Here is a 12,597-nt window from a genome sequence, read left to right on the forward strand (position 1 = left end):
TTCCCCCCTTCTGCTCTAAGAAACACTTTGTTTCACAAGTCTATTGAGCAAAATAAACATGAATACTCAAATACAATCCGTGTGATTCACAAGAGGGACGGTAAGAGCAAAACATCACATACAGCAACAATAATCAGAAAATGCAATAATGACAGTCTCTGTTTTGTTGGTCCACTACCTACCCCTGCAACCCTTCATCACTACCTGAGTACTTTCGCCAGACTGATTGTGAATTTCTATTCTGTATCATTTAATGAAACCTACCTCATTATAATCTTCTTGACAGCACAGAAATAAGAGATGATCTGACGGAGTAAGCTGCCAGAAATAAAAGATGTTTTAGCGGAAGAAAGCTTCTTTATACAATATGTTTCTGAAGGGAAATTCATCATGGACAAGAGCAGCAACAGAGTAATTCTTCAACAGTTAAGATATGAAATGCAGACTACTGTGTAAAACACAACTTTGCCAAATTCCATATGGAAGATTGAAACACAGCACTATAGGCAGATTCGTAATAAGGCATCAGGGCTATCCAGCAATGTTCTTATGTAACAATCCTAAATGGGATATCTGTCACTTAAATGGGATTCTGCCAGTTTAATGACAAACCCAAGCTAAATATCTGAAGATCCTTGAATTTTTGGGATGATTAAAAATTGAGCATTAATTCATACATAACCATTTGAATGATGGCATTTTGTGCCTTTTCATTGCCAGAAACTTATTAAAAGTTTATTAAATTTATCTTTAGTATCTGTGCACCTACAGAGGCTCACCTAGAACTTGCATTTTTGAGTTTAATCATTACTGCAGCAGATGCTATTATTTTTCCTCATAGAATCAAATAGGTTCAAGAGCAATTTGATTTAGTCTAGATCAGCACTTTCCAATACATTAGGTCTATTTGGACCTGGTTCATGTTTTTTGAGGGGTTATGGTGTTTACATCATGTCCTGAAACATCTTTAAACTGAAAATTTCAATGTGAACAAACCATCATTTCTAGCTAATGAAAACTTGTTTTATGAGTCAGGCATGATACAGCTTAACTTATTAGTTTAAAATGAATTTTGGATCTTTATTTTGGGGTTTTCTGTTTCTTTGCAGTTGCAACATTAACAGGTATTTTTGCTAAAGCGCAGCTTCCTCTTGTTGTAAATTAAATCCAAGGATCACATGACTCCATGATCGGAAATCTAAATAAATTGTTAGATATTTAAAATAGAATACATTTTGTAAGATTGAGAAATTTAAAAAATGGGCTGATTGACATGATAGATGGCATAAACAGTTGAAAATTTATTTTCCCCCTGAAAATTACCTTAATTCTGATCCTATGCTGTTAGCATTTAGTAAGTGAGGAATTCTGGTGTTCTTTGTTGGCAGAAGCAATCCATCAGTCCCTGGAAGAGACACACTACATCTCAGCAAAGAAAATAGCCACGCTATTAACAACCTGCAGCTGCCATGCTCCGTGGTAGAATGGGATATCACATCCCATCAGCAGTTTGTTAATGATGCCTGTCTTGAAACATAATTTTCAATTTTCAGAGCTGATGAGTATTGGATTATGGTTGAGGTTGGAGTTACAGGGGGATCTTGGTGAGTTAGAAAGTTCTGTTTGTTCTTCATATTCCCAAATAAAGCAGGTTGTTCAAAGCAAGGTTCTAAAACAATAGCCATATTAAGTCATGGGATGAAACATGACTCCAAAGCAATCAATATTCCCTCGGGCTTTCAAGCAAGAATAATTATTTTGGAAGTAGTCAATCAACTTCTTCATACCAAGAAGTGACATTATGTCTAAATCACAAGTAATCTTTCCTGCCTTTAGAACTTTATAGTACTGCATACTATTTCATTTCCATTCATTTTTGTTAGAGATTAAGAAAGACCAATTAGAAAATTGTACAATGTCAGTTCTAAGAAGTAATTTTTTCTAGAAACCAGACATGTTTATGATTTGGAAGACCTGTTTTATCACATTAGCTAGCATGGCATAAGGCCATAATTACCCCTTTTCTACCTTGAAGGGCCTGAAAAGATTCATTTTCAAGTGAGTCAAATTTAACAGTGTACAGTAAATATACTTAGCAAAAAGCTGTCTAAATAGAGATTAACATATATATGCATCTTCACAAATCATTTTGGCATCTGGGGTCTGTTTTTCTATTTTGCCTTCCCTGGATCTTCTTGAGGCAATTGTAGGAGAAATAACTAGAAAAGCAACATTGGCAACATATTGGAAAAATGATGGTTACACATGGTATAAGGAATACTATCCTGTTGAAAATCTATAAAGACTCGGAGCAACAGAAAAAAAGAAAGAGATAAAAAAATACTTTATAAAATCAAAAAGCATTCTACTTTAGTAGCTTTATCTGCAGAGTTAAAAAAATACACTTGAAATTTGAAGGTAGAGATTGTAAAAGGCCATGTTCTTAGCATTGCTGACCCAAGATGAAGTCCAAGATGCTCCAAGCTATATTGCTGTCAATACCTTCAACAGCATAATATTATATTCCCTACTTTTACTAATGTTCTCAGCTTGACACCACTAAATTATTGTGTTTCTTTTGACAAAAGTAAAGTTTGTATTTCTCAGAAGTCATTACATATGACATTTGCAATTACCTTTTTTTTACCTTTTATTTTGTAATAATAAAAGTGGCGAGGTGTACTGGAACACAAAATCTAACCTATAAGTGTCCAGAATGACCACCTCCCAGGAGAAGAGTGGACTCTTCACCAACGCTCTCATCACCAACATTAATTTTCTGTGCATGCTATGGTTTCCATAGAGGTGTTTAGATGCTGACACAAATGTGAAATGAATGAAGACTGTGGGAATCTGTGCGTAGGTGTGCAGTAGCCAGGCTGCTGAGAGATGAGCGTGACTGATGTGCAGATAGCAGGCTATGTGTGGAGAATGATAAACGTGGGGTGGGGGAGGGAAGATGAGTGCACATGTGAAAGGGAACTTGCTTTCTACTGCCTGACTTTGCAGCACACCCCCTCATTCAAGGTTATCTCCTCTCTCCCCATATTCGATTACACTTGACAGTGATGAGTGCTGCAGCCAGATGAGACACACTTATTTTGCTGAACAATCCCAGAGGACTTTGAAAGACAGAACAATCCCCCAGCCAAGGAACAACTTAGGTCTCCAGGATACAAGCTGGGCATTTTTATTTTTTCTTTAGAAATGGAAGTTCAAAGAGGCTGAGGTTATTTGTAGACTGAGGTCAAATCCAGCAAATGTCCAGATCGTCAGTTTTAAGGGATGACTTTATATTTATCCAAAAGTCCTGCTGCACCAATATAAAACATTTGCAGGACCAATCCTTCCTGGGACTTCTGTTTTCAGTGATCCACTCCAGTCCCCAACCACATGTGAGGTTCCCCAAGGCTGGCCAAGAGACTCAGACAGACAGCACAGGGCAAATGCAATGTTCTGGCAGGCAAGGGCTCAGAGGTGTCTCTGGGAGCCCCTGGCCCTGGCTCCACCCTGACAGTTTGTCTCTGTAGGTTTTGAGTTAGCAAAGGGACATCAATGGCCTGTGAAAATTTGAAAAATTTGGGCTGTGAAAATTTTGCACAACTGTTATTGGACTGTCAGAGAAGGATTCTGAAGCCCATTCCCAAGCCCCTTCTGTTATTTTGTGTCTTAGCGTTTGAAAATACTCCCCATACAAAAGAACTGGGTAAGATTATTTCTCCAAACTTCCTGCTTACATCATTCTGTGCAGGGAGGATGAGCAAGACCAATTATAGATGTTAAATTCATTGTAATGATTGGTCACTTTAATGAAAAACCCTATATTCAAACACAAGTGGCTCTTCCATTTTAATGTGTTCATTATTTTTTTCCCATAAAAGCATTAATTACTTTGCAAATCAAAATATGTGTGCATATTTTATACATTTATATAAGTGTACTTATACACATACAACAGAGGACAGGTTTAAATTAGATAATGGGAGGAAATTCCTTGCAGTGAGGGTGCTGAGAGACTGGAACAGGTTGCCCAGAGAAGTTGTGGATGCCCCATACCTGGTAGTGTTCAAAGCCAGGTTGAATGGAGCTCTGAGCAATCTGGTCTAGTGTAAGGTGTCCCTGGCCATGGCAGGGGAGCTGGAAATAGATGATCTTTCAGATCCTTTCCACCCCAATACATTCTGTGATTCTGTGAAATTTAGTAAATTCTAAGTTCTTGAGAATTTGTTACATTCCATAGCAATTTGTTTCAGGGAAACCAACTGTCTTTATTTGTTACATTTTATTTTGCACTCGGCAGTTTTCCAGTTACCAACCTCTGGTTATTTTATATCTAGATTTGAGGTGATGAGGGTATTTATAACAAGGATTTAAAACATTATGCTGAAAGAAGGTGACACTAATATACACTGAACTTTCCAAAGCTCCTATTATTGTTCAAGTGTGACTCCTTTAACATGTTTTACCTGAGTTCATTATAGATGCATTCTTCATAAACTCTTAGAAAATACTTGAAGTTTCCTGGCAGTATTTCTGTGATAATTCCTGTTATTCATCCCAGCTGAACTAGAATGTACTGGAGGATCTAATCCCTGTTCTGTTTGGTGCAATAAAAACATTGTCCACATAAAGTTACCAACAAACTGTTATACAATCAATGACCAACTGAGAAATGGGATCAGTCTTGCCCTAGACTTTTACTTTTACCTGATGGTGCACCAAATTTACAAATATCTGCTTCATTGTATTCTTTCTATCTCCATTCTGAGACATACCCCTCACAGTGAATGGATTTTAAAATATTCTGTTCAAATCCCATAAAAGGCCAAGGCCAAAGACTTCAGTCACATTGCTGCTGAAATTCAAATTTGATCTTTTACTGTACCTTCTTTCCCTACTGCTGCTGAGGTTATTGTTAGCAATAATTTTACTGAGAAAAGAAGGTGGATTTAAAAAAAAAAACTTCAAAAAGAGAAAGAATGAGTGGTTAAATAGCAGTGTTCTGCAAGATATACTTAGATTCAATCATTTTACTGTTTCCTCAGCCACACTCGTGATCATAAATCCTGTATCTTTCTCCAAGCTCAGTGGTTGTGCCAGCCCTTCATCCTGAGAAACTTCATGTGTCCTGTACAGGACTTCACAGTAGGATTATGAATTCAGGAGAAAGCTCTGCTCAAGGGGTTTGTTTGGTACAGCACAAGGAAAAGTAAGCCTTGAAGATAAATAAATGGAAAAGGAGGTTAAAAAAAAAGTTATTTGTAGCTCATGACATTTTGTTTATTGAGGAGTATCTTCTGCCTTGACTAACTTTCATTTGGTAACTGGAACTGGATTTCCATTGGAAAAACATTTTTTAACCTGGAAAATTCATAGGCAAAAGAGATATGTACCACAGAGCTGACAAGTATTTTGTCTCTCTAACCTCCCAGTTGCAGGTATGGTAATGTCTAAAGCAAAATCTCCAAATAAAGTCATGTTTTGTCTCATGTCAGCTCACTGAGAAAAAAGTTACATTTCTCATAAGAAGTGTGAGGGTCTTTCTCCCTTCCTTATACATGGATGTCCTGACATATAATCACTGCACATTTGCATTTGGTTCAAACTCACCAGTCTTCTTCTAGGGTATAATGGAGCTTAAGGGGAAGAATTTGTTAGCCAAAAGGTCTTATAATGGAAAAACTCTTCCAGAATTTTCAATGGCCTCCCTGCTCTGGAAAAAAAAAACCAAAACCCAAAAAAATTAAACCAAACAAACAGCCCCTAAACACCACAAAACCAAACAGAATAAAGAGAAACCAAGCATTTTCCATGGCACCATTGGTTAAAACAAATGAGTACAGAAGTAGGGATGCAGTTACAAGATGCTGTGGTTGCAGGAGCCACTCTACTACTGAAGAAACAAGTCATGAGCTACAAACCTCTGCTCTGCACCTTGCAGCTGTTAGAAGCAAAGAGTGATAGATTCCAGAACCTTCTTTTGAGTTTTGAATTCAGTGTCAGTCCAGAGGCATTAATCATTGCCTCTCAAGAAGCAAGACCTGATTGTTTTGGGGATTTTTTGTGGTGAGAGGAAGATGCTACTGTTAACTTTGCCCCTGGGATGCTGTGAAGATCTGCCTCCTTGAACAGCCAGGTTGTTTCACCTTGTACAGTGACCAAAACTTAGTGCGAGCAATAAAACCATAAATCCAGTCTTCTGGGCAAACCAAATCAGCCACAACCTGACTACTCAGAGGACTTCCCAACTGCCAAATAGATCAGAGATCTCTCTCTATTCTAAAGTGGTTTTGGGCAAAAGACAAAATATGCTTCAAAATGCACGGCTAAATTTATAGATGTAGTTCAATACTGCAGATATAATAGACTATTGGACCATGATATACACTTTTGTGTTGGTCTTTCCACAAACAGGATCCTAAAAAAATTTAAAAACTTTAAATGGTGATATCAATAAAACTTTGAAATTCTGAGTGGTTCTATATATTAAATATACAGACACGTGGATAATTTTATGACCATAATTACCTCTCTTCATAATTGTAATGCTTTGACATCAATGAAACTCCAAAACTCTGTGTGGCTTTATATAGTAAATATATGGATACATATGGATGACTTTATTACCTTAATTACATATCTTTATGATTGCATTGGTTTGTGTACACACACAAAAAAAAGGTGATGTTTAATAGTCTTTCTCCCAAAATACCAAAGGTGAAACAAATACATAGTTTTTCACATTCATGTGATCCCTTTAGGGCAGTTCCTACACTCTTTTCTTAGGCTGAAGCTCTAGACATAGCATCCAAGCACCAGGAGAGCAGCAGACTCACTACTGCAGATTCACTACAATCAGAGCCTTGTTCCCTTTTAAGAGAAATCAGTGGATATTCCAAATTGAAAGATTTTGGCTTAACCTGGGTTTATACCTATATTCACAAACAATGCTGCCTCAATGGCTTTCAGTCTCAAGTGTGCATGACTAACTGGTAATTTCCTGCATTTGTGACATTCCATGATCTTGCTTGATGCTGCCAAAGTTTGTGACTATACAGAAAAGCAGTGTCAGGTTGAGAGTGAATGACCCCCGGTAAGTTATTTTGAAATTGCCAGACTTTGCTCTGCAAGTTTAGTCTCTCATAGCAACGTGGGCAGCATATTCTGTGCTGCCTTCATTAAAAGAAAACGATTCTGTCTTTCAGTTAAAAAAAAAAGAAAAGCTGTAAGTGTTGAAGCAGCATGCACCTAATAAGCGACTTCTAAATCTGGCTCCATCATTTCAGTCTGTGGACTAGCAGAACGGAGCTTTCAGAATCCTTCTCAAGTAAGTATTTCTTTCTCTTTACTGCATGGTTTTGTGGTTTTGGTTTTTTTTTTTTAATTTAAAATTCATAACAGGTAGTAAAGAAGTCTTCAGCCTTGAATTAGTGGTGCTGCAATATGACAACTGGATGCCTGCTTTAAATATGAATTAACATGCTCTGTTGTTTCATTTGGCAAACATTACTGTCTTTAAAAGGAAATAGTTAATACATTAAGGTACAAGACAGCAATTTATATGGATGGAGCTTCCTAAAGCTGCAGTGCTGGAAAGCTAATGAAATGATTTATAATTGCCTGTCATGATACGGTTTTTTTAAATGAGTTATGTATCTTTTGTTTGCATAAGGCACATCATGGAACATGTCTATCTATCTTATCAAAACTGGAATATGTATTCTGAATATGCTACTGGCCATTAAGTATGAAATTATCAAAATTAATTATATCTTCAAGAAAACAAAAATTCAGGCAGTGGCATTAATATTAATAAAGTTAATATATACACATCAAACCTAGCTCAGGTTTGTATTAAACGATGAAGGAAAATCTATGTAGTGCATTACTTTGTCTAATTATACAAAGTATTAGTCAAACATTGATAAACCCAACAGACTGTAGATGAAAAAATTGTTTGTATGAGAAACAACAGAAATGCATAACATTTGCCAAAACAGACAGCACATACTGTAGCATGCTTTTCTGCAATAGTATTGAAACAGCTCTGATGGACTTGTCTCTTTAATATAATGAATGAGGTGGGACTATGGCTGTGGAAGGAAAACAAATTACAATATTTTGCTTTGTGTTTAAATTGCAAGTGTTGAAATAGAAAGAGGTTAGGAACAGGCAAAGAGCTACTTTTACATTTGGTATGCAAACACACACAAATCCAAATACAAACAGACCTTTCCTTTTTTGTTCTTATTTAGTCATACCTGCTTATCACCAATTCCTGTGACATGCAACTCTGATTGCAAACATGCAGGTTTGCAGCCGTCAGCAGAAATATATTATAGCTGCATCTGAGGCATTACAGCACCAGAACTAATATTCTGGAAACATTTAGCACAAGCATATACTATACCTCCAAGTAATATTATTTGTCATAGTTTTTTATGTAGGGAAAATTCTGCTGCAAAAAAATTCACACTGTTTAGTTAACTTCTGCAGAAAACTACATAAATACTTCTCTCCTGCTCAAGTTACCCATCCCTCAACAACCCATGATAACAGCAGTCAAGATTAAAATTACCACTTATTATTAAATTACCACTTATTTCTCTCAGTTATTTTCAAATCACTCAGAACAACAAATTTCAAGACGTACTTTCAGTCTAACTCATTTATATGCGAAGCAAGCTTTTTTTTAAGCAAACTTTTTGAGGACATATTGAAGCATGGAACTGGAACAACCATTTCCTTTTTACTGTGTAATAGACATAGACAGTTTTTGGCAGATTATGTATATGCAGAGATAAAGAATGGAAACAGAGATAACAAAATTACTGTGTTCCAGGTATGGTGAACAATAATATATCCTTCCATTTTCAAGCAACATTAAGCTTCCCAAGGGCCAGCTCTGAAGAGCCTAATAAATTAGAAGCCAATAATGGAGAGGTTTATTCTGACATTTCACAGCCCTTCCCAAAATCTCAGGAAGGCACAACATAGTAACAATAAGACCAATAAATAGTGATATTTATGGTACTATCCCCACAAGACTGAAGGAGACATCAGTGAGTAGAAATGCCACTAAGAAGCTTAGGCCATTTCCACAGCTGTTACACTTTCTCAGCTAGAGGAAGCTATCCTTGATAACTATTTCTGAGACAGACTAGGAGGGAAAGGAAGAGATAGAGAACTGTCTTTGGGAAGCCTTCAAAGGGAAATGGTGACTTCATGACTGAGGGGATTGCCCAGGTAAAAAGGCTTATTCCTTCCTTATATTTTGTGATTTTTCTAATCCTGCAAAAAAATTATCCTAATGAAATCCAACAAACCTAGTACAGGCCTATTGCTCTTATGAAGTCAAAGCCCTCATGTGGGGGGCAGGATTTGACCCACTTCAAAGAACTGTGGATTTTTGTATTATGCTCTGGAACAACTTGGCCTAACACATAATTCACTAATTTGGATAAGCTCATTGGATGGGGGAAAAAAAAAAGAAGAGAGAGAATATCATAGCAACATCTTATTCCTTTGTGGTTTATGCACTTAACAAAGACTTACCTTCCAGTCTTAAATTCCTCTCTATGTTTAACATTTAATTAGCAGAATTGCATATTCCTGCATATATAAAAGAAAGATGACAAAAAAACCCACTGCTGTACTGAAAGATCTCTTCAATACTCCTTGAAGCATTAATGGAAGGACTTTGGGTAGCTTTAGTTCACCATTTATTTGGTATCAGATCAGAAAGAAACATTATATAGCTTCAGAGACAGCAAGGCCTTGCAGATTGTGCATCCATCATAAATTAGGAATGGATTAAAGTAAAATAGAATTGTATATAAAATATATTAACTTTAAAATATAACATAATTGGCGAGTGGGAAATATTTTCATTCCACCTGAAGAAAAAAGCATTGTATTTTTATACTAAGCCTGATTTTGTATGAGAAACAAAATCCATTCCTCTCATTCTTCCTCTCTGCTGTCTTAAATTTTCTCATGCTTTTTTCCCCCTCTTCTTAATGATGCCAATGACGATAATAATAATGATGGTGATTATGATAATGATTATTATTGGGGAAAAAAAAGAGATAAAAGAGAGAAGAAAATGAGGGAAATTGTGTACCTAATTTGGAAAGCCCCATGACACTGCCAGACTTCCTCAAAGAAGGACATGTTTAAAGACTAGGCTCAAAGGATTTGACACTTTCCTAAAAAATACACATTGTCAAGGAGCAGTGGAAGAAACTAAGACTCCTCATCTGTGTATTCTCAGAAGGATCAATTATTTTACATCTTTTCACCAAGCAACTGCAAAGTGAACTGGAGTCACAGAATCGGATGCTAGTGTAATGCATGACCTACAGCTCTACCCATCCCACAGCACGGCCACAAAAACGGTGCAGCGGGTGAAGAAGAGCTCATGGAGCAGCTGGCTAAAGCAGAAACTGAGCAAGAAAAAGATGATGTTGGCAGAGGATAGAGAGCATTTTGAGGACTCATTCTCAGTCAAGGTACGCAGCCGCGGTTCGTCACTTAAACACAAACCCGATATACAACTGTATTCTGATGTAACTGTTATTCACAGATGCTATTAACTTCTCCTAGCTAGGAAGCTCTATATCTCAAGCTTTTTAGTGCTAAGAAGTCCCAGTATGAAGGAAAAACTGTGGTGTTTATGCTCTTAAGCTTGGCCTAACTAGAGTGCCACTAATCCATTCCAGCCTCATATCATTTTGTATTCTTCTCTTCCAAGCAGTCTATTGTCTGGACTGGGGATAAATTAAAAATCACTTAAAACACTTGGAAAAAAATACAGTCTGCAGTTTCATTTTTCTGGATTTTCTCAGCAAGAGTAAAATTTCACTTCATGGGAGAGAAAAAGTCTTTTGGTAATTAAGGGTAGCCAAATGTCATGAGCTGTTGCCACAAGTGCCTTGTGTTTCTCTTTGAAAAACTTTAAAGATGTGAACAGCAATGTGTGCCCATGGTGCCATTTTATTCTGCTAGGGAGCAGCCAACACAACAGCCAACATCTTACAATTTATACTAATTTGGCTGCTTGCTCAGTAATGGAAGGTGCTCTGACAGGATGATATTGACTGCAGTAAGGGCCTGTGTCCAAAGGAATGTTGTGCTGGAAATGAAAAAATTTGTTACATTAAAACACTTTGTGCTTGCATTTTTCTCTTTAATTTTTCATTTATTTTTAAAGCTATAAATATAGCTTGCATTTTAGTTGGGTGTCTGTCTCTAATTTTACTGCAGCTGTAGCATTTGTCAGAGAGCAGTGGCTCTGTTTTCAGGGTGGCGCAGGATTTATGCCAAAAAAACCATCTCTTCTCTAATGCTCAGCATTTCTTACAGGCCTATCACAGCTCTGTCTAGTATACAGCTATAAATTAAATGAATCAGACTTATGGATGTTGACAAGAAAGATGACACAGCAATTTGTTGCCTTTAGTTTAGTCACCCTGTAGTTGCAAAACAGATAAATGTTTTACTCATCGTGGTGGAGAGCTTGAATAATGAGAATTTAGAGCAATTTAGATCCATTATATCTGGAGATTTAGATTCAAGGCTGAATGCAGACACTGTCCACCATGCAGATTCCTGCACAGAAAAAGAAGTCTTTGTTCTTTAAGACACCACAGTAGCTTTTCACCTCCTTTTCATGCCAACAAAACCTACCATTTCTTAAGAATCCAGACTGATTTAATGGTGGCAGTACTGGTCCAATTTTCTGTTTGTAATAACATATTAAAAATCTACCAACAACTGATAAAGAAAGAAAAAACTCATTTTCACTTGTTCCCATAAGAAGTAAGGCATCAAAATAAAGTAACTGAATTTTTATTCTACTGGTCCTGAAGACATCTAGATCTTACAGACTCAGAGCAAATGTCTGCTTAAATTCTCCTTAGGGCTGAAACAATTTCAAGCAGAATCTAGTGAGGTAAAACCAATACATACAACACTGACTACATCTCCACTCCATTATAAATTGGTTGTTCCAAAAGAAAACAGAAACTGTGAAAGTAATATTTAGTGAAATTGAATCTTTGCTATGTGAGGCTTAGCATTCTAGAAATAGATAATTATTAATTTGAAAATGTGGTAGAATTTCTAGAGAACAACTATATAGAATAATGACGAGAAGAATTTAATGAAACACTGTCTTGATGATGAACCTGGTGTAGGCAATCTTATATTAAAAGCAAATTTCTATTTGACAACCATTACAGAAAAAAAAGAGAAAAGGAAACCATCTATTAGAAGAAAACCCACAGAGGAACATCTGTATTATTTAAAGGGGTAAACTGAAGTGCAAAACTGAAAGGTCCATAAAACACTTCAAAATTAACTGCATTAAGTGTGAAGAGGACTGGATAAGATGTGATAAAATTTTCATTAAAGGCAGGAGGGAAGAGTACATCTGAGCAAGAATGGGCACTGGGAGAGTTGGGATTTAGCTATTTTAAGAGTGGAGTATCTGCTGAGAGGTGTACATATCTTTAGGGCAAACTGAGAAATTTGAACTGAATGCCATTCCTACAAATTCTAGTGAGTTTGACCTTGGTGCTTAGGCAATGTTTCTGA

The 12,597-nt window shown here is 36.6% G+C and overlaps 1 protein-coding gene across 10 annotated transcripts in view; it reads left to right on the forward strand.

The window, feature by feature from the left end:
* The first annotated feature begins 6,922 nt into the window (after window positions 1–6,922).
* Window positions 6,923–12,597, forward strand: part of BEGAIN (brain enriched guanylate kinase associated) — a 157,099-nt gene continuing 151,424 nt past the window's right edge. For 4 of the 10 annotated variants that reach the window (XM_064423349.1, XM_064423351.1, XM_064423352.1 and 1 more), the window contains exon 1: window positions 10,335–10,511. In XM_064423349.1, the coding sequence (XP_064279419.1) occupies window positions 10,350–10,511 (162 nt within the window). In that variant the 5' untranslated portion in view covers window positions 10,335–10,349. Of the gene's footprint in view, window positions 7,094–7,205; window positions 7,328–10,334; window positions 10,512–12,597 lie in introns of those variants that run through there. The other 6 variants (XM_064423360.1, XM_064423361.1, XM_064423354.1 and 3 more) reach the window with 5 other exon arrangements.

This window comes from Passer domesticus, chromosome 6 (genome assembly GCF_036417665.1).
Source record: "Passer domesticus isolate bPasDom1 chromosome 6, bPasDom1.hap1, whole genome shotgun sequence".
In the NCBI taxonomy this organism is placed as follows: Eukaryota; Metazoa; Chordata; class Aves; order Passeriformes; family Passeridae; genus Passer; species Passer domesticus.